Genomic DNA, 19,404 nt, shown 5'->3' on the forward strand with positions numbered 1-19,404 from the left:
GGGCTCAGAACAAGAGAAGGCTCTGAAACAGGTCCAAGCTACTGTGCAAGGAGGTGTCAAGGAGGTCTGGAAAAGTGGTGAAAGGAGAGACCTCAATGAATGGGCAAAAATCTGAGATAAAATTGTGTCCTCCATGAATTCTCACTCAAGGCTTCACTCAGCAGAGGATGATTTAATGACACATTCTGTGGATACCAGGTATCCTCTTTCCCCAGCCAGTCCTGCCAAGTGGCTATTGTTACAAGGCGGAGGTCATATATGGATTTAGTATGGTAGACTTCCACTCACCAATGATGACTTGGTTATAGGAGCACAGAGACCAACACTGAGCCCCCAATATGGCACCATTCTCTGGGGTGAGCAGCCAGCTATCTGGTGGCAGGTTAAGGACACTGCCCTGCTTCCATCATGGAATGGGCAGCATTTTGTTCCCACTGAAAGAGACACTTATTCTGAATATGGATTTGCCTTCCCTGCATGCAATGCTTCTGCCAAAACTACTACCCGTGGACTTACAGAATGCCTTATCCATCATTGAGGCATTCCACACAGCATTGCTTCTGATCAAGGATCTCTCTTCACAGTGAAAGAAGTATAGCAATGGGTGCACTGATCTTACAGTGTTCCTTACTATCCTAAAGCAGCTGGCTTGACAGAATGGTTTTTTGGAGATCCTGTTACAATATCAGCTGGGTGGCAACACATTGCAGGGTTAGGGGCAAGGTTCTCAGGAGGATGTACATGCTATGAATCAGCACTCAGTTTATGGTGCAGTGTCTCCTATAGCCTAGTTTCATATGTCCAGAAACCAAGGTGTGGGAATGGGAATAGTACCATGTGCTATTACCCAGAGACCCACCAATAAAATTTTTCATGTTGGTTCCCATGACTTTATGCTCTATTGGCCTAGAGATCTTAGTTTCAAAGGTAGGAATGCTTCCACCAGGAGACACAATAAGAATTCTATTGAACTGGAAGTTAAAACAATCACCCAACAATTTTGGATTCCTCATGACTGAATAAACCGGCAAAGAAAGTAGTTAGTTACATTGCTGGCTAGAATGACTGATTCTGATTGTAACTATTTCAGTCAGAAATTGGGTTTAGTTTGGGTGAAATTGGGTTGCACTCCACAATGGAGGTGAGGAAGAGCATAGAACATGGTATGTTCCTCAAGGCATCTCTAACTACTACCATGTCCTGTGATGAAGGTCAATGGAAAGCTATAACAAGCCAAGTCAGTCGGTATTCTAGTAACCCAGACCCTTCAGGGATGAATATTTGGATTACCCTACCAGGTAAGGAACCACAGCTTGCTGAGGTGCTTGATGAAGTCAAAGAGAGTATGGAATGGGTAGTGGAAGAAGTAGTTAAGAATACCAGCTATGATTAGGTACAGAAACAAGGATTATAATTGATTTTGTTACGATTATGTTTGTATGTGTATGTGTATAATCTTTTTCTTCTCTCTCTTATCCCCTTATGATGTTATGTAAGTTGTACTGACTTCCTATCACAGTACTTAAATATTTTTAACTTCATATCACAGTATTCAAGTTATGGGGTATCAAGGAGAAGAGTGAACATCACCTAAGGACTTTAACCCTTTTCTGGAGAAAGGGTTAGTATATTTTCAGTTGTATACAGCATAGTTGTATTGGATTAGGCAGAAGCATGACCTCACTGTTGTCTTTATTTGGAGACTAATATGCTTTACAGAAAAGGCCATGAAGGCCAAGTTGACAAAGAGTAGATTTTAACAGTTAGCTCTATGTGTCAACTTGATTGGCTATGGTGCCCAGTGTTTAGTGAAGTACTACTCTAAATGTTGTTGTGAAAATACGTAGTAGACATAATTAACTTCTACACTCAGTTGATTTTATTTATTTTTTAGTTGATTTTAAATAAAGATTACTTAGAGTATCTTCCTGGATATGTAGGTGGGCCTCATGTAATCAGTTGAAGGCCTTAAGAGCAATCAGGTTTTGTGGGGAAGAAAAATTTCTGCTTCAAGACTACAGCATCAACTCTTGCCTGAGTTTTCAGCCTGCTGGACTTCCTCACAGATGGTCTTGCCATATCTGTATATCTATATGTTGTACTGGTCCTCTTCCTCTGGAGAGTTCTGACTTATACAACCAATTATTGATGGTTCAGTGGAAGAAGATATTATTCCTATTTTAATATCAAGCAAACTGAAGTCCAAGTGATTTGTCTAAGGCTATACAAAGTGAAGCAGAGAACCAAGAATCAGAAGGAAGTTGATGTAAGCCAGTAAACTAGTCATTACTGCTGGTTTGTACAAAGAGATTAGAAGGCAATAATGTTTTCATTAAATTGACTCATTAGTTCTACTTGAGAGGGACAGAAAGAGTGTGAATCCACCAAAAAGATTAATGGACTTCATTCTCCTGCTATATGCAAATGTATCTTGTAATTTACCAAGACATGGCCTTGAAATTACTAAGTGCATAAGGTATTAGGTAAACAAAAATCAAGTCTACTCCAAGAGTGACTTCACCCCAGAGGGAAAAGGTGGTATAAAGTTATCTGATCTCAAGGAGCTGGTATAATGCCCTCACCTCTGCCACCACTGCCTGGGTAGTGAGCGCCAACAAAACAAAATAAAACCACAGCAAACAAAATGATGACTGCAGCACTCTGTTCTTTCTCGCCATTGTCTTCAGTTAAGTGGCAAAATGGAAGAGCACTCACAAGTTTTCTAGAACATTAGAGATGCCCCAGCAAGCTGACACTGTCTGCCATCTAGGAAGGACAGCCTTTGGGTCCATTCTGCAAGTGTTACCTTCTGGTGTGGTTTATGGGGTGCATGTGTATGTTTTTCTTTTTAATTGATTTCATCAGCTGAGTTTTTCCCTGGGTAGGGAAGACTAGAAAAAAGTTCCTTGTCTTTAAGAGCAGGGCGAAGCAACATCATGAAAAAGAAGGCAGTAAGCAAAAGAATTTTGCAGAACAGAATCCAAACTTCTTGTGGGAATCAAGTGTGCTCCATGGCTCCTGGGCACTCACATGCCTGCAGTCCACATCACCAACCTTGCTACCACAGTCCGGGAGGGCCAGGTCATATGCCACTAGGGTGTAAAAATCCCCCAGCAATCTTGATGTGTTACAGTGGGCTCTGCCCTCTGGGGAGAATCACAGAACCCCCATGTGTCATTACCAGTACTCATAAATTCTTCTCCATTGCTAGTTTATTTCTATTTTATTTTAAAGATTTTATTTATTTATTTGTCAGAGAGAGAGTGAGCGAGAGCGAGTACAGGCAGACAGAGTGGAAGGCAGAGTCAGAGGGAGAAGTAGGCTCCCTGCGGAGCAGGGAGCCCGATGCGGGACTCGATCCCAGGACGCTGGGATCATGACCTGAGCCGAAGGCAGCTGCTTAACCAACTGAGCCACCCAGGCGTCCCGCTAGTTTATTTCTATTTTAAAAATGAATTTTGGTTTAATGTTTTGCAGTTGAAACGTGACTTCTGACTAAAATTGTTTTCTTGCACTCTCATCCATTGTTTAGGCTGAACATCGGGTAGAGAACTGACACCTTAAAAAACTGTTTTATAGCTACGTTTCTCAGTGGACATAGGAAAGAGAAACCAGAAAGTGGAACTGCCGGTGGGAGAGGAGATGAATAAATCCTGCTAAGAGATTACACCGATCAGTTCGGGTTCATTTTTGAGTAGCCCACATCTCTCCATTTGGCCATGTTAACTGTCTTTTTTTCTAAAACTGCAAAGTCAAATGGCCTTTTAATCTTTTATTAGAAGCCTTCAGGATCTAAGTTTTATATCTGTATCTGTCTCCTAATTCTTATGGAATCTGGCCTTCCCTTCCTTATCAAATGCTTAATAATGATTTCTAGTATTTTTGTTCCAAATACTAGGCTAAGCATTTGTGAGATTAACTGATTTTCTCCTCCCCAAAACTCAGGGTGACCGGTGCCACCGTCCTCATTTACAGGTTAGGAAACAGAGGCACGGGAAGGTGAGGGATTTGCTCAACGCCACAGGGTGGGTGGACAAATAGAAGGTCCCTGATTTACACCTGGCAGCTGCGCCCCAGATACAGCCTCTACGCTCATTAAGCAGTCTGAGCCTTCTTTCATCCGGATCCTACCCTGACTGCTCTGTGGCAGGAGCCCCTTCTTTCATCCGGATCCTACCCTGACTGCTCTGTGGCAGGAGCCCCTGAGCTCCCAATAGGAGAAGCTGGCCAACAGAGGTAGAGGAGAGGAAGTGGCACCTGCCTAAGCACCAACGGGTCTGGTAAGCCAGTAATGACTAGCTGCATGAGCTTGGGCAGGCCACCTGGCTACCAGGACTTTGTGGGCACATCTGTGCCCTGAGAGGGTCCCCAGCATACTAACAAGTAGTCAGCCAGAAGTGCATTGGATAGAACCTCACCTCAGAACAAAAGCTGGGGATTTCTATGGAAGACCTGGGGGAGTGGCTTGGCCCTGTGCTGCCTTCCTGGGAGATAGTCAACCCCTGCAGAAGGTCTCCAGCTGCCTCTGAGCTCTCCACAGATGGAGTGGGGCCACTGTCCTACCCCGCCAGGGGTCCGTGCTCTGACAGGCATGAGGAAGAGGCTCTGTCATTGTCATCAGGGACGTGACACTCCAGCAGCATGCTCCCTTCCAAAAATAAGTTGCCTACAAAACTTCAGAATGGCTTTGTTTTGACAGCTGGGATTCATTCGTGCTTTCAGGATGGGTTCAGTTTCAGCCTAAAAATTACTCATAAGCTAAATGCCAGCTTTCCTCATCCCACAGGAGGCAGCCCAGCCACAGGGAGGAGAGGAGTTCTGAAGTTGGGGCTTCTAGTGGGGCTAGAAGTTGGGGCTCCTCGTGGCCCACAGCAGTCAGAAAGGGACCCATTGCCCAGCCAGACTGCTAACACCAGTGCCAAGGGGGATAGGAGCTGCCCAGCAGGAGTGTTCCTGGAAGGAAGGGGGCTTCCACAGCCCACAGCTGACCAACTGAACACCAGACTCCTAAGCAACTCATTTATGGGGCACACGGGGTTCCCAAAGCCCATGAAGACATGCCACATGGGTCTGTGGGCCCACACATGCTTCAGAAGCCACCCTCTTCTGCTGTGGCCCCATCAGAAACACCACACCACTTGGAGGCTCTCTGCAGGTTTGGGCCTGACCTGCAAGCGAGTTGGGAGCAACTCTCCCTGCAAGCTCAGTGTAAGGACCAGGCCTAGAGCAGAATTCAGATCTGGTGAGGTCAGCCCCAGCCCAGCCCAAGCCCTGATTAATGTCGTCCAACGCAGCAGGACACCTCCTCAGCACTGGTTTGGTTGGTGGGGTTCACGCAGCTAATGCGTGTCAGCAGGAGGGTGTCTGCCTGCCTCGAAATTGGGAACATGCTGGCCGCAACTGAGATGTTGCTTACAGAGCCTACAGTAGCCCCCCTTCCAGTTCACATCTTAGAAACAGTGCGAGTCAAGACTTGCTTACTGCCGAGAGCCCAACTGGAGAGAAAATGATTCATAAACCAGTGATTCTTCAATTTAGAAAAAAACCTGCCTGGTTGTTCTAAAGAGCTTTACCCTCAAGATTTCTTTCTGTTGAACCTGCCTGGGTTTCCACTGAAAATATAGTTGTAACCCTATATAATGCATGCCTTGCTATCCTCTTAAATGGGTGGGACGTGGGTAATACAGATCAAGTTCAAAGTTCACCTGCAAACACCCATAGGTCCTGCCCCCACTACAGGCCAGGCCCAGTGGCTGCTGTTATCTGTCGTTCTGTCAGGTCTGCTCTTCCTCTCAGACCAGCCCCCCAAAGCCTTCATTATAAAGGTCGTGCCAGCCATGTGGCTTTGATCACACGGCTCACTGCCACGTGGGCTCTGGCGGCAGGTGAAGGACTTTTCCATTCCTGAGGTCTTGTGAACACTCCGCACCAGATGATATGGGTCAGTTATCCCTTTATCCCAATTGCCTGTTTACCAGCCTGCATCCTGGTACTAGACTCAGTGTCCCTCTAGGCTGGAGCAGAATATTCTCTCACTATAGACTCCCAGGGCCCAGCATTCTACCTGGGCCACATAGATGTTCCTTGTAATAAAAGGAGAGAGAGGGGTGACTTGAATGACTTCTCGCCAGATGGTTGGGGAATGCTTCCTGGCTTCAGGAGGGCTATGATCTTCTACCTCCTTCCTCAGCATATCACTGCTGCTAGTCTCTGACCGTGGCCTCTCTCCAGGGGCACAGTGCTCTCTTTACGATGACTCTCCCACGGAGTTGACCCTGAGGGATAACTGACCCATATCATCTGGTGCAGAGTGTTCACAAGACCTCAGAGATAGAAAAGTCATGGATGGACAGGTGGTATTTGATGGTTGTTTCAAGCACAGAAATGGATTTAAGCATAAAGGGGTTAAGTTAAATACTCCAGATCATCTGAAAATTCTTCCAAGATTTTCTTTCCACTCTGCAATCTGTGGGAACCAAAAGATGACTCCAAAAATTATATCCAGTCCCTCCTTCAGAAACATTAGGCCCAAGTCCTTGGTGGGAAGACCTCCAATGACGCCCACAGCTGCACCTTCTGAAGACTGTAACCTTTATGATTTCCGTATTCTGGGGCCTTTCTCATGCTTTGGGGTCTTCTCTGTGCCCTGGGGTCCTCCCCATGCTGGGGGTGCCTCTCCTGTCTCCAACCTGGGAGACCAGGAAGGGATCTACCCAGCTTGGGGTACCCTGAAACTATACAACACACATCCTTCTTATGTCTTCTTGGGCGGGGGGGCTCTTCCATGTAGGGCCACCTCCAGCAGATCTGTCCGCAAGCAGAACAGATCCCCAATCAGCCCAAATGGCTCCAGATGCTAGAAGAGTCCCTAGTGCTGTCCAGGGCTCTAAGAGAATCCCTGGGTCGGAAGTCCCCCATCTCAGACCTGTCCTCTGTGCACCCTGTCCTGTCCAGGCTTCCTCACTGTGGGCTTCAGGGCTAAGGCACAAGGGCACAACTCTGGAGTGGGCCCTGCTAGCAGAAGTGGGCAGCTCTCTAGGAGGCTGGCAGCCGGGCCACAGGGCAGCCCCTGCAGGCAGTCATAGGACCAGAAAGATGGGCAGGAAGAGCCTGTGGGAGAGAGGGTGGAGGCTGCACACTCAGGTCGAAGTCCTGGGCCCAGAGAGGAGCTCTGGCTCAGGATCCAGTCTACTTCTAGAAGCGAGCGCCCATCCTGTCAGCCCTTGAGTCTCTCTGGAGGCCTCAACCCAAAAGTGGGCCAAGAAGGGCCAATGCACAAGGCCTGCCTGGAGCAGAGCTTGAGAAGCCCAATCCCCAAGCATAGGACCAGCAGAGTGCCAGCCTCCCAAGGGTCTCCACAGCAATCAGTGCCCACAGGCCACATTTGGGTCCTCTTTGTACCCCGCATGCCGGGATGCCTGGGAAGAAATCTCCCATGCTCCTAGGAGAGAATGCCATCTGCCACTACCTCAGGGGCCAGGAGCCCCATTAGTCATGGTCTTCTCTCTTGTGCCCACGCTTAGAAGGGTTTGGATCAAATTTCAGAAGAGCCTGGCCCTGTGAAAACTCGCAGGCGCTTTGGTTTGGGTCTCCATGGACAGCATGGCTGGGAGCTCTGCCTTTTTCAAAGCAAAATTCACAACAATAACAACCTGGAGAATATGGCAAATTACTTAAAAAAATTCCTTCCACTGGAATTCGACATGGGCACGTCTGTGATAGGTTTATCCAGAAATAGATTTGAAGCCAACTTCTGTGTTTTCAAAGTGGGTGAAATCTGTTCGGCTGTGGTCCCGGTGGGGGCAGGGGGCAAGGGGCACAGCCCAAGGGCACCAAGGCCCCCTGGCCTGGGGGCAATCAGCTGGCTTGGGGTACACTGCACAGGTTTGCGGGAACAGCTACTGTCTTGGCGCTTCTGCTAGAGATGGCAACTGAATGGTTTGCACTTCACTCTGAAGTAGAAGAAATTCAACTGGGAATACAAAAGGAAAAACCATTAACAGGTGGTTTTTTTTTAGACAGTGCTTTTTTTTGTTTATGCTTTGTATGAGAGGTGAGAAGTGAAAACCACACATCACACTCGGAAGGACGATATACAGTATTTCTCCTCCTGGGTCTGACGTGGACGGTTGCTGCCATACCTACGAAGATGTGCTCGCTTCACCCCGCCTAGTCCATTTCACCTCCTCCTTGAGAGCACAGCATGGACAGCCCCCGGGCCATCAGTGCCCAGCCCCGCGCATGGCCTCTACAGGCAGCAGCTGGCCCGTGCATTTCTGCTGCACATGTCTGCTGCTTTCCTTCTGTGAGCAGGCATTCCTTCCACAGTGCCGTTTAGCAAGAGGGACCCTCTGGGTGTCCCCTGGACTCAACTCATCCTGCTGATGTAGGAGAACTGTTAGCAGAGAGTGAACCCTGAGTGAGAACAAAATGCCTGCTAGGTATCTAACAGGATGAGAATGCTGAGAGCAGGTCCAGCGCTGGACTTCCTTAGCAACATGCTTAAGAGGGCAAGATGGTGAGTAATATTGCTTTCCTACAAGACTGACTCTAATGTCATGAGCCCTAGCCCTATCTGTTTTGCAAACTAGAGAGAGGGAATTTTTTGGTAAAGAACCAGAAATGTTTACAGAATTATTACTGCCTTTCCCTTTCCAAGTCCATTGCTTTTTTAAGGCCCAGAGGAGCTAGTCTTGCAGGAAGTATTTCCAAGTGTGAGGGGGCCTTATAACCCCACTCTGCCCCCTGATGAGGCCCAGCTACATCTCCCAACCAGGCTGCAAGGGAGCAGGCTGAGACCAAAGGATTTGCAAACAGACATGGACACAAACGGCAGAGCAATGATTTCACTTCGTGCCTGGGACCCTGCCGGTCTCAGGGGGGCTTGAGCTCTGCTGGGTGAGAGCACAGGAGCAGTGGCTGTGACCGAGTCTTCTTCCACACCCCTGAGCATGGGAATAACGTTCTTCCGGACCAGATGAGACAGGCGGTGATGAGGCCTGAGCACCACTAATCTGGGGGCCCTGAAGAATTTGGTGTGCACAGTTCCAAGAAGCCTCTGTGCTCCCTCCAAGCCCAGGAAGTGAGCTAGTAGGTGTGCCTCCAGGGTCCACTGGACATGCGGCCTGGGCAGTCAACACTGGTTTTGGTACTGTTCCTCAAGAGACAGGAGTGGCTATCCTTGCCTTGAATATACCATTCTGTGTTGCAGGGTTCACCCCAACTCTGGCTAGCACACACTCATTGGAAGACTGGTTTTAAGGGCATCTGGGTGGCTCAGTTGTTAAGCGTCTGTCTTCAACTCAGGTTATTATCCCAGGGTTCTGGGATCGAGCCCCATATCAGGCTAACTGCTCAGCGAGGAGTCTGCTTTTCCCTTTCCCTCTGCTGCTCCCTCTGCTTGTGCTCTCTCTGTCTGTGTCTAATAAATAAATAAAATCTTTAAAAAAAAAAGAGACTGGTTTTATATAGAAAGGTTCTAAAAGATCCACAGCCTGTTGTAAAGCCAAGAGGGAATGAGAATACATTTTTCATACAGCAAGGCAATGAAGAGAGGAGCTCCCAGCTAGACATGTGGGTCCCAGCTAGACATGCAGCAGGACAATAGTGGGCAAGGCAGTCACCTGTGAGCATTGCAGATGTCTCCCTGGATTTTAAAGACTGAATGTAAAAAAATAGTAAAATACCTCATCAACATTTTTCTTATATAGATTACATGTTGAAATGATAAAATTTTTAGATATTGGGTTTAATAGATTATACCATTAAAATGAATTTTACTTTTTAATTTTATTTTTAAAATTCTTTTAATTTATTAAAAATGTGGCTACTAGAAGATTTTAAATTAGATAGGTAGCTTGAATTATACTTTTATTGGGCAGCACTGATTTAGAAATCTGATTCTAACACTGACTAAATCCAGTGTCTAGCTGGGTAGTAACAGAGGCAAGCCCACTGGACTTTTGTGAATAAGCCCAATTTCCTTCACAAAAGAATAGCTGAAAGTGCTATCTACATTAACTGTCATTCCAGCATCCACTCTTGTTTCTCCTCAGAAAACAGCCTTTCCCACGTGGTTGAACAGGTTGTACACTGCACAAGGATGACACATTGAAAGGAAGGGAAGCTGTTCACTTTGTATATAAGTAGATCTGTATATTTATTATTATAATATCCTGGTACCTGGCAATCAGTATCTTGTTCTAACAAAATGAGCATATTACAGTGACTTCCCAACAGACAGAATTAAAGCATTCTGAGGAAATGACACTTTTTCTCTGATTTGCATAAAAGGTCTATCTGGGCTCAGGTTAGCCCTACTTGAACCTGAGGCCTACCTGAATTCCACTCCGAGGAAAGCTGCTTTGCTGGTTTGGCCTCCATCTCTGTCACAGGCCTGAGGCATCTGAGGGCAAGAACTTGGGGCCCTAATTCACGCCTTAATTTTATAAAATGTCATTGGTGTCTGGTACCAAAGAGTTACAATAATGCTGGGCCACAGCCAGGGCTCGCTCAGAAAGGCCACTTACCTTTTCATTTTTCTTCTCATCTGGTTTGCATCCGGTGTTGGTGGGGCTGGACGATGACAAGCCACTGACAGACCCCCCTCCAGCCTCCCCGTTGAGGTTGGCAGCACTGACGTTGGGAGGTGTGACGGCAGACGCTGCAGATGTAAGCGGAATGGCTGGTCGGGGGCACTGGGCTCCGATGACTGTCTGCATGGGGGGCTGGTGCACATGCTGTGGGGACACCACCGAGTGAGGCCTGAGGCTGGCGGCGGGCAGGCGGGATGGGGAGTTCTGGGTGCGCAGGGGCGACACGGTGGCAGTTGGTCGGTCCTGGGCCTGGGCTGAGGAGTGGGCAGCTGGAGCATGGGGTTGGAGAGAGAGTAGGGTTGCGAGGTTAGTTTTGATACTGCAATGTAGTCTCCACCGACTCTTTCCTCAGCCTTCTCCCAGGGCTCACAGCCTCTCTCTGTGGTCACTCCACACCCAGCCACTCTCCACAGGAGAGAGACTGAGCCCAGGTGACCAGGGAAACACATCCCATCTCCTGAGCCCTGCCATGGCACAAAACAGCTCACCTTCAAAACAGCTGACCCTCACAAAAAAGAAAACATCTTTTCCAAAGTTGCCACAAGCATGGGCATATTCCTAGGTTCCCATGAAGCCTTCTAACTGGTTTCCTCTGCTGTGATGAACTAATACACGCACAAGTTCTCTTATAACATCTTTGTGGAAAATGTTCATAAAAGTAAAGCCTGTGACAGAATCCTGAAGAAGCCCTAAGATGCCCGGGGATTATTAGACCCCTCTCCCTCTAAGGTGATCACTGCTGACAGCTTGACTCTGGTTGGTCTCAACCCCAGAACTGTAACCCGGTCCCCTGTTCACACTTGGTATTAGAGCCAGCCGAGCTCAGGCTGAGCACGTGTGGCAGCTTTAGCTGGTGAAAGTCATAGGAGGAAGGCAGCTGCAGTCTTGAGGTAAGCCGTCACCCCTCTCACCGTGACCTGCCTGTGGCCATTGCCTTGCCCGCACCCCGAAGCAACAGTTCCTGGATTTACAGAACAGGAACCTCACAATGACGACTCTGGCCCCTACTGCCAGCAAAAATGCTTCCTAAGGATGATAAGGTTCTGAAGGCCTAACATTGGTAACAACCCACCATGTGAAAACACAAGTTCCTTCTAAACACAACACTGAATTAAAATGAATCTTGCTGCAACTCACATTAGTGATTTTGAAGAATTGTCTCCTTACTAATCACAGAAGAAACATACTGAGCAACAGAGTGAGCCACACCAGAGGGATGGTGACTTGTGGCCTGGGCTGGTGACCCAAAGGGCATGTGGCAGCCCATGTCACTTCATGCCACATCAGACAACTCAGATCACATCATTTTTGCACCGTCCCCCAGAGAAGAATTACACCTCACACTGTCCTTATTTCCCACCACCAGAATTCATGGCATTTGTGACTTTGCAACATGAAAAAAATACACGTCATGAAACAAAACAATATTCTCAGCCACTAAATATGCCTTAAATAGATAACCTACTCATAAATCCTCAGAGCATTTCCCTGTAACTCGGCATGACAAACCAAAGCCCCTTCACATGCAAGCCAGGCCTCTTCCCTCTGACAGTGCTGTGTGGGAAGAGCTGGTGAGATCTAATTATGTGATCCTGGGTTCTACGGGACTCTGGGACTCTGGCTGCGGCCTATTTCTAGGAGGTGAAATAAATAAAGGCTGATTTACGGTTTTTGAAGTATTCAGGGTTTGGGGTGGGTTTGAATCGTCACTGAATGTGGCCCCAAGTTTCAAAAGACCAGGTTAATCAACTGCAGATCAATGAACCCACTGCGGTCACTCAATCAGCCCGAGGTAACCCGTGACTTGGATAGTGCTCCTGGGGCCATTTGTCTGCCTCTCTCCAGCTGTCTGAACTCTCCTTCACCCCAGCCCCCCAGCCCTGGAATGAGAATTGGCAGTTGGGCCAGGCAAGAGCAATCTCTTGGGCTCAAAAGCCTGCAGGGGCTGCTCCAGATTCTTCGGCTGAGTCCCATACCACTCCCCTCTACCTCTGGCTGGCTTCCACGTGCCTGCCACATCACCCTGCCAAACCCAGTGCAAAAGAGGAGAGGGTGTTCCAGAAAGTTCTAAGCCTGCCTGCCAGGCAATCTCTTTGACATGCTCCCCTGTTTTCTCCCTTGCTCCTCCCCCCAGCCACTCCAGCCTCTTGGCTGTTCTCCCAACACAGGCTCTCTCTCACCTCAGAGGCTATGGCACAGAACCCTCTTCCCCAGAGTCACACGTCCCCTGGCCTGCTTCAGTCATCTCAGACACTGCCCTCCTAGAGAGCTCTGTTTTTGCCAACCCACTGAGCAGTGCAGAGTGCCACTCTGCAATCCCAGCCCCTCTTGCTCTGCTTCAATTTCCCTCTCCTCCCACCACACTATCTGCTCTTACCCACCTGTAGGATACCCTCTTCATCGTGTGTTCACTGTTCCCTGCCTATCTGCCCCCACTACAAGCTGAGCTAGCTCCACGAGGGAGCTCCACTTGCTGTAGAGTTCACAGATCTATTCTGAACAGCTGGACTGCTGCCCAGCATGCAGCAGGTGCTTAATAAATTTCTTGAATGAATGAACAGGACTTTGAGAAAAGAAAACCTCAATTAAAATATTTCTCCAGATTTTACAGAATTGAACCACTGGAGAAGATAAAAATCCTCCGTGAGAAAGAGGAGCAGGCTGGCTGGTAGAAGAATGTGGGATTCCACTGATCCCCAGGGGGGATTTATCCTCGGGATCACCCACCCTGTGCCACCCAACCTTGGACTGACCTGGACTGCTCTCACTCTGATCATCCTACTGGTTAGCAATACCAAAGCAACCTGCCTCACAGAGGCAGGCAGTCTGAGAAAATGTTCTTACTCCATAGTCTCTGTTCCCCTCTACCTCTCCTTTATGAATCTTTGGCGTGCTTCAGCAACTGTGGAGTGCCTAAATACTATTGGACCTCACTCAGTTCATCACTACATCATCCCACATGTGCTTTCTATAAAGAGTAGTTGAATGAATAATGATCTACTTTACCATCAATGTTGCTCTTTTCTTTTATTTTTAATTGTGTCATGTTAGTCACCATAAAATATATTAGTTTTTGATGCAGTGTTCCAAGATTGTTTACATACAACACCAAGCACTCCATGCAATACGTGCCTCCTTAATGCCCACTACCAGGCTCACCCATCCCCCTACCCCCTCCCCTCTAAAACCCTCAGTTTCTTTCTGAGGGTCCACAGTCTCTCATAGTTCATCACCCACTCCAATTTCCCCCAATTTACTTTTCCTTTCCTTTTCCCAATGTCCTCTATATTATTCCTTATGCTCCACAAGTAAGTGAAACCATATGATAATTGACTTTCTCTGCTTGACTTATTTCACTCAGCATAATCTCCTCCAGTCCCATCCATGTTGATGCAAAAGTTGGGTATTCATCCTTTCTGATGGAGCCATAATATTCCGTTGTATATATGGACCACATCTTCTTTATCCATTCATCTGTTGCAGGGCATCTTGGCTCTTTCCACAGTTTGGCTATTGTGGACATTGCTGCTTTAAACACTGGAGTACATATGGCCCTTCTTTTCACTACATCGGTATCTCTGTGGTAAATACCCAGTAGTGCAATTGCAGGGTCATAGGGTAGCTCTATATTTAATTTCTTGGGGAATCTCCACAGTTTTCCAAAGTGTCTGCACCAACGTGCATTTCCACCAACAGTGTAAGAGGGTTCCCCTTTCTCCACAATCTCTCCAACATTTGTTGTTTCCTGTCTTGTTAATTTTGGTCATTCTCACTAGGTGGTATCTCAATGAGGATTTATTTGTTTGTTTTTTAAAGATTTTATTTATTTATTTGATAGACCAAGATCACAAGTAGGCAGAGGCAGGCAGAGAGAGAAGGGGGGAAGCAAGCTCTCCCCTGAGCAGAGAGCCCGATGCAGGGCTCGATCCCAGGACCCTGAGCTCATGATCTGAGGCGAAGGCAGAGGCTTAACGCACTGAGCCACCCAGGTGCCCCTCTCAATGAGGTTTTGATTTGAATTTCTCTGATGGCTAATGATGATGAACATTTTTTCATGTTGTCTGCTAGCCATTTGTATATCTTCTTTGGAGAAGTGTCTGTTCATGTCTTCTCCCCATTTTTTGAAATGATTATCTGTTTTTTGGGTGTTGCGTTTGAGGTGTTCTTTATAGATCTTGGATATCATCCCTTTGTCTATACTGTCATTTGCAAATATCTTCTCCCATTCTGTGGGTTGCCTCTTTGTTTTGTTGACTGTTTCCTTTGCTGTGCAGAAGCTTCTTGTCTTGATGAAGTCCCCAAAGTTCATTTTTGCTTTTGTTTCCTTTGCCTTTGGAGACATGTCTTGAAAGAAGTTTCTGTGGCTGATGTTGAAGTTACTACCTATGTTCTCCTCTAGGTTTTGATGGATTCCTGTCTCACATTGAGGTCTTTCATCCATTTTGAGCTTATCTTTGTGTACGGTGTAAGAGAATGGCCGGGTTTCATTCTTCTACACATAGCTGTCCAATTTTCCCAGCACCATTTATTGAAGAGACTGTCTTTTCTCCACTGGATATTTTTCCTGCTTTGTCAAAGATTATTTGACCATAGAGTTGAGGGTCCATATCTGTGCTCTCTACTCTGTTCCATTGGTCTATGTGTTGTTTTTGTGCCAGGACCATGCTGCCTTGGTGATCACAGTTTTGTAATAAAGCTTGAAATCAGGCAACATGATGCCCCCAGGTTTACGTTGCCCTTTTCTTACTCTCAAGTTGATCACTTCCCATTTCATGGATGAAATGGAACATTCGCAACTCCCCAAACTTCAGGCCAGGCTAGCTCCTCTCTTAACTCATCCACATCTAGACCCACCCTGCGCTCCAGTTTCAAGGACAAAGAGGTCTACCCGTCACACTCATCTTGATCCTTTCTTCTGGCTCTTCCCTTCTTGCCTGTATTAAGTATCTCCAATAACTTTCCTCCTGTTAATTTACTAACCAAGTTATAGCTCCCATTTCAAAAACAGTCCTTTTTTTGGTCAGTACCTCCTTTTCCGGTTTTACTTTATACCTAGTATTCTTGAAATAGTGTCTGCATTGGTTCTTTCTTACTTTTCATTCAGTTCTTTGCACCATCTGTATTTGCTCTCATGGCAGTTTTCATCTCTGCTCTGTGCTCTGGATACACTCCCTCTACAGCTTTCTAGTGTCACCAATTTCCATCTTCAACTGTGTTCAGGCTAGAGTTCATGGTACCTGTAGAGATTCTGTATTTAAATAAATCTATTTTTCCCTTTCCAAAATTTCAAGTTGGTTCTTTTTCATACCCAGCAGTTTCTGATTCATAGCTATCCATCCAATTTTTCCCCTTTATAACACCCTGTTTTTTTCTTTCTTTCTTGGGGAAGGCGGGGGAAGTAGATGTTATTCTTTCTTTTCCCTTTTAGAGGATCTTTTTTTTTGTATTTTATTGTATTTTTTTATATTTTATTTTTATTTTTTAACTAGGCCCCATGCCCAATGTGGGACTTGAACTCATGACTCCAGGATTAAGAATCAGATGCTCTCTGACTGAGCTAGCCAGGCACCCCTAGAGGATCTTAAATATACTGATAGCAAAGTCTTTTTCAGATTGCTCTCTTATTTCTCTCCCATTTCCTCAGTTTATTGGCTATCTTTTTTGCCTTAGTGTTTCCTTTGTGCTTCAAGATTTCCATGTGCAAGTTCCTTTTGAGCACAACTATCTTATTGTCATTGTAGCCTTGTCACTGCTTTTTTTTTTTTTTTTTAAGATTTTATTTATTTATTTGACAGAGAGAGAGAGAGAGATCACAAGTAGGCAGAGAGGCAGGCAGAGAGATAGGGGGAAGCAGGCCCCCCACTGAGCAGAGAGCCCAATGCAGGGTTCAATCCCAGGACCCTGAGATCATGACCCAAGCCGAAGGCAGAGTCTCAACCCACTGAGCCACCCAAGTGCCCCTTGGTCACTGCTTCTGCATGGTCCTCTGCGACCTCCTCTCAGAACCAGGTGTAGCTGGATGGTTTGGGCTCTGGTCCTCAGGCCATAGCTGAACTCAGCTCCATGTCAAGATGGCCTTCTCTCTCTTTTCCTATACCCCAGGCAGCAGCTCAGTACCAACCATTCCCCAAAAATGGAAGAGACCGCAGCTGTTTAAACCATTGCATGTGGCTCTGGTCCCCTGATACTCACCAGAGACTTCCTGTCCATTTTCTCTTGCAGGAACTGAAAGTCAGCTAATACTGCCTGCTTTTCATCCCACTAAGCCATCCTACTTGCTATCATGTGTTCCATTTTGTTTCTATCCATAGAGTTGACTTTTCAAAAATTTAAAAACAAAGAGATCTGTGTTTAAAACAGAGATAATAGGGGATTTCCACATGAACTCACTATCCCATAGTATTCAGGAATCCTTCACTCGGTTCTCAGTCACTTCTCGGAAATATGGTTTCTCGCTTTCATTCCATCATATATTCTCTGAACAGGATCAACCTGTCAGCAAACTTAATGGACAGTTCTGTTTTCAGAAAAAAGTATCCACAGATCTAGTTGCTCATCTTTACACCAATATCACATGGACTTGATTACTGTAACCTTATGTCTTTTTTAAAAGATTTTATTTATTTATTTGAGAGAGAGAATAAATATAAATTTTATTTATTTAGCATGAGAGACAGAGAGAGAGAGAGAGAGCATGAGAGATGAGAGGTCAGAGGGAGAAGCAGACTTCCCACCAAGTAGGGAGCCGGATGTGGGACTCCATCCAGGGACTCTGGGATCATGACCTGAGCTGAAGGCTGTTGCTTAACCAACTGAGCCACCACCCAGGTGTCCCAATAACCTTAAATCTTGAAATCAGTGTTAGTCTTCCAACTTTGTTTTCTTTTCACGTTTGTTTCAGCTATTTTAGGTTCTTTACATGTCTAAATGAATTTGAGAAATAGATTTCTAATCTCTACAAAAAAGTTGAGTGGGATCAACATTTTACCAATGGAATTTGGTATTCCATTGAATCTTTAGGTAAATTTTTGGAGAATAGAGCCCTTAACAATATTAAGTCTTCTTACTTAAGAATAAAATATACTGCTCTACTTATTTCAGTCTTATTCAATTTCTCTTAGCAATATTTGGTAATTTTCAGTGGACAGGTCTTCCTCTTCTTTTATCACCTAAATTACATTTGTTCTTACTAAAATTACTATCAGTTTTTAAGACATCAATTTCTAATTATTCACTGCTAATATGTAAAAGTGTAATTGATACTGTATATTAATCTTGGATCCTGCAACCTTGCTGCACTCATTTATTAACTATAAAGAAAGCTCTTTTGGTTAGTGTGGATTCTCCAGGGCTTTCTATATTCAAGATCATATTACATGCAAATAGACGCCACAATTTTACTCCCTCCTTTCCAATCTGCATGCTTTTTATATCTTTTTCTTAACTAACTGCTCTGTCTAGAACTTACAGTACAATACTGAATAGAAGTGGCACGAGTGGATATCCCTGTTTAATCCTGATCTCAGGGGGAAAGCTTTCAGTCTCTCACTATTAAGTCTGAGGTTAGCTGTGGTTTTCATAGATGCCCATTATCAGGTCAAGTAGCTTACTTCTATTTTCTCATTTTCTGACAGTTTGTAATCAGGAACGTGTGCTGGATTTTGTAAAAAAAAAAAAAAAAAATTCCACATCTATTAAATTGATCATATTATTTTTATTCTTTAGGTTTGTTAATACAATAAATTATATTGACTGTTAAATGCAAGTCAAACCTTGAATTCCTAAGAGAAACTCTACTTGGTCATGATGTATTATCCTTTTTATTTATTACTATAATTGACTGCTAAAATTTTGTTTAGAGTTTTTACATCTGTGTTTACAGTTGATAGTTGTAGTTTGTAGTTGACAGTTGATAGCTGTAGTTGTAGTTTTATTTTCCTTCAGTGCCTTTGTCTGGTTTGGGTATGAGGGTAGAGTAAACCTTATAGAAAGAGCTAGGAAATATTCTCCCTTCAATTTTCTGGAAGTGTTTCAATGGAATTGTTGTATTTTTTCCCTTAGCCATTAGGTATAATTTAACAATGAAGCCACTCAGGCTTGGAGATTTCTTTGTGGAAAGTTTTTAACTAATTCAATTTCTACTTCAATTTTAATAGACATAGGCCTATTCAGGTTATTTATTGTTTATTAAGTATATTAATTTCTGTTTTTTAAGATATTTATGTTTTGTCTAATACATTGAGTTTATTGGTATAATTTTTTATAATACCTTATATTCTGTAAAATCGGAAGTAAAATAATAATCCCTTATTATTCCATAAAATCTATTATTCCTGGTATTGATAATTTGTGTGGTCTCTCTATTCTTTATTTCTCTGTCTTGATGCTTACCAATTTTATTACAGATCTCAACGAAACAAGTTCACTTTCATTGATTTTCTCTATTATTTTTCTGTTTTCTATTTCATTTATTTCTGCACTGACTTTTTTCTGCTTCTTTTAGCTTCCTTTGCTCTTTTTTTCTAGTTTCTTAAAGTAAAACTGAGGTGACCGATTTGAGCTCTACTTTTCCCTACCATCTGTGTTCAGTGTTTATACGCTGTATTTTCATTTTCATTCAGTTCAAAACACTTTTTAAAATCCTTTTTGATTTCTTCTTTCATCCATGGTTTAAGTGTGTGTGCTATTTAGTTTCAAATATTTAGGAATATCTCTATGTTATTAATGTCTAATTCATCTGTATTGTAGTCAGGGAATATAATATGTGAGACTTAAATACCTTTAAATTTATCTAGATTTAAATATTATG

The 19,404-nt window shown here is 44.8% G+C and overlaps 1 protein-coding gene across 2 annotated transcripts in view; it reads right to left on the minus strand.

Moving 5' to 3' along the window:
• Positions 1–19,404, minus strand: part of SH3RF3 (SH3 domain containing ring finger 3) — a 361,494-nt gene that overhangs the window by 43,445 nt on the left and 298,645 nt on the right. For both annotated transcript variants that reach the window (XM_059134271.1, XM_059134270.1), the window contains exon 8: positions 10,530–10,864. In XM_059134271.1, coding sequence (XP_058990254.1) covers positions 10,530–10,864 — 335 coding nt within the window. The remainder of the gene's footprint in view (positions 1–10,529; positions 10,865–19,404) is intronic.

Source organism: Mustela lutreola, chromosome 9 (assembly GCF_030435805.1).
Source record: "Mustela lutreola isolate mMusLut2 chromosome 9, mMusLut2.pri, whole genome shotgun sequence".
Taxonomy (NCBI): Eukaryota; Metazoa; Chordata; class Mammalia; order Carnivora; family Mustelidae; genus Mustela; species Mustela lutreola.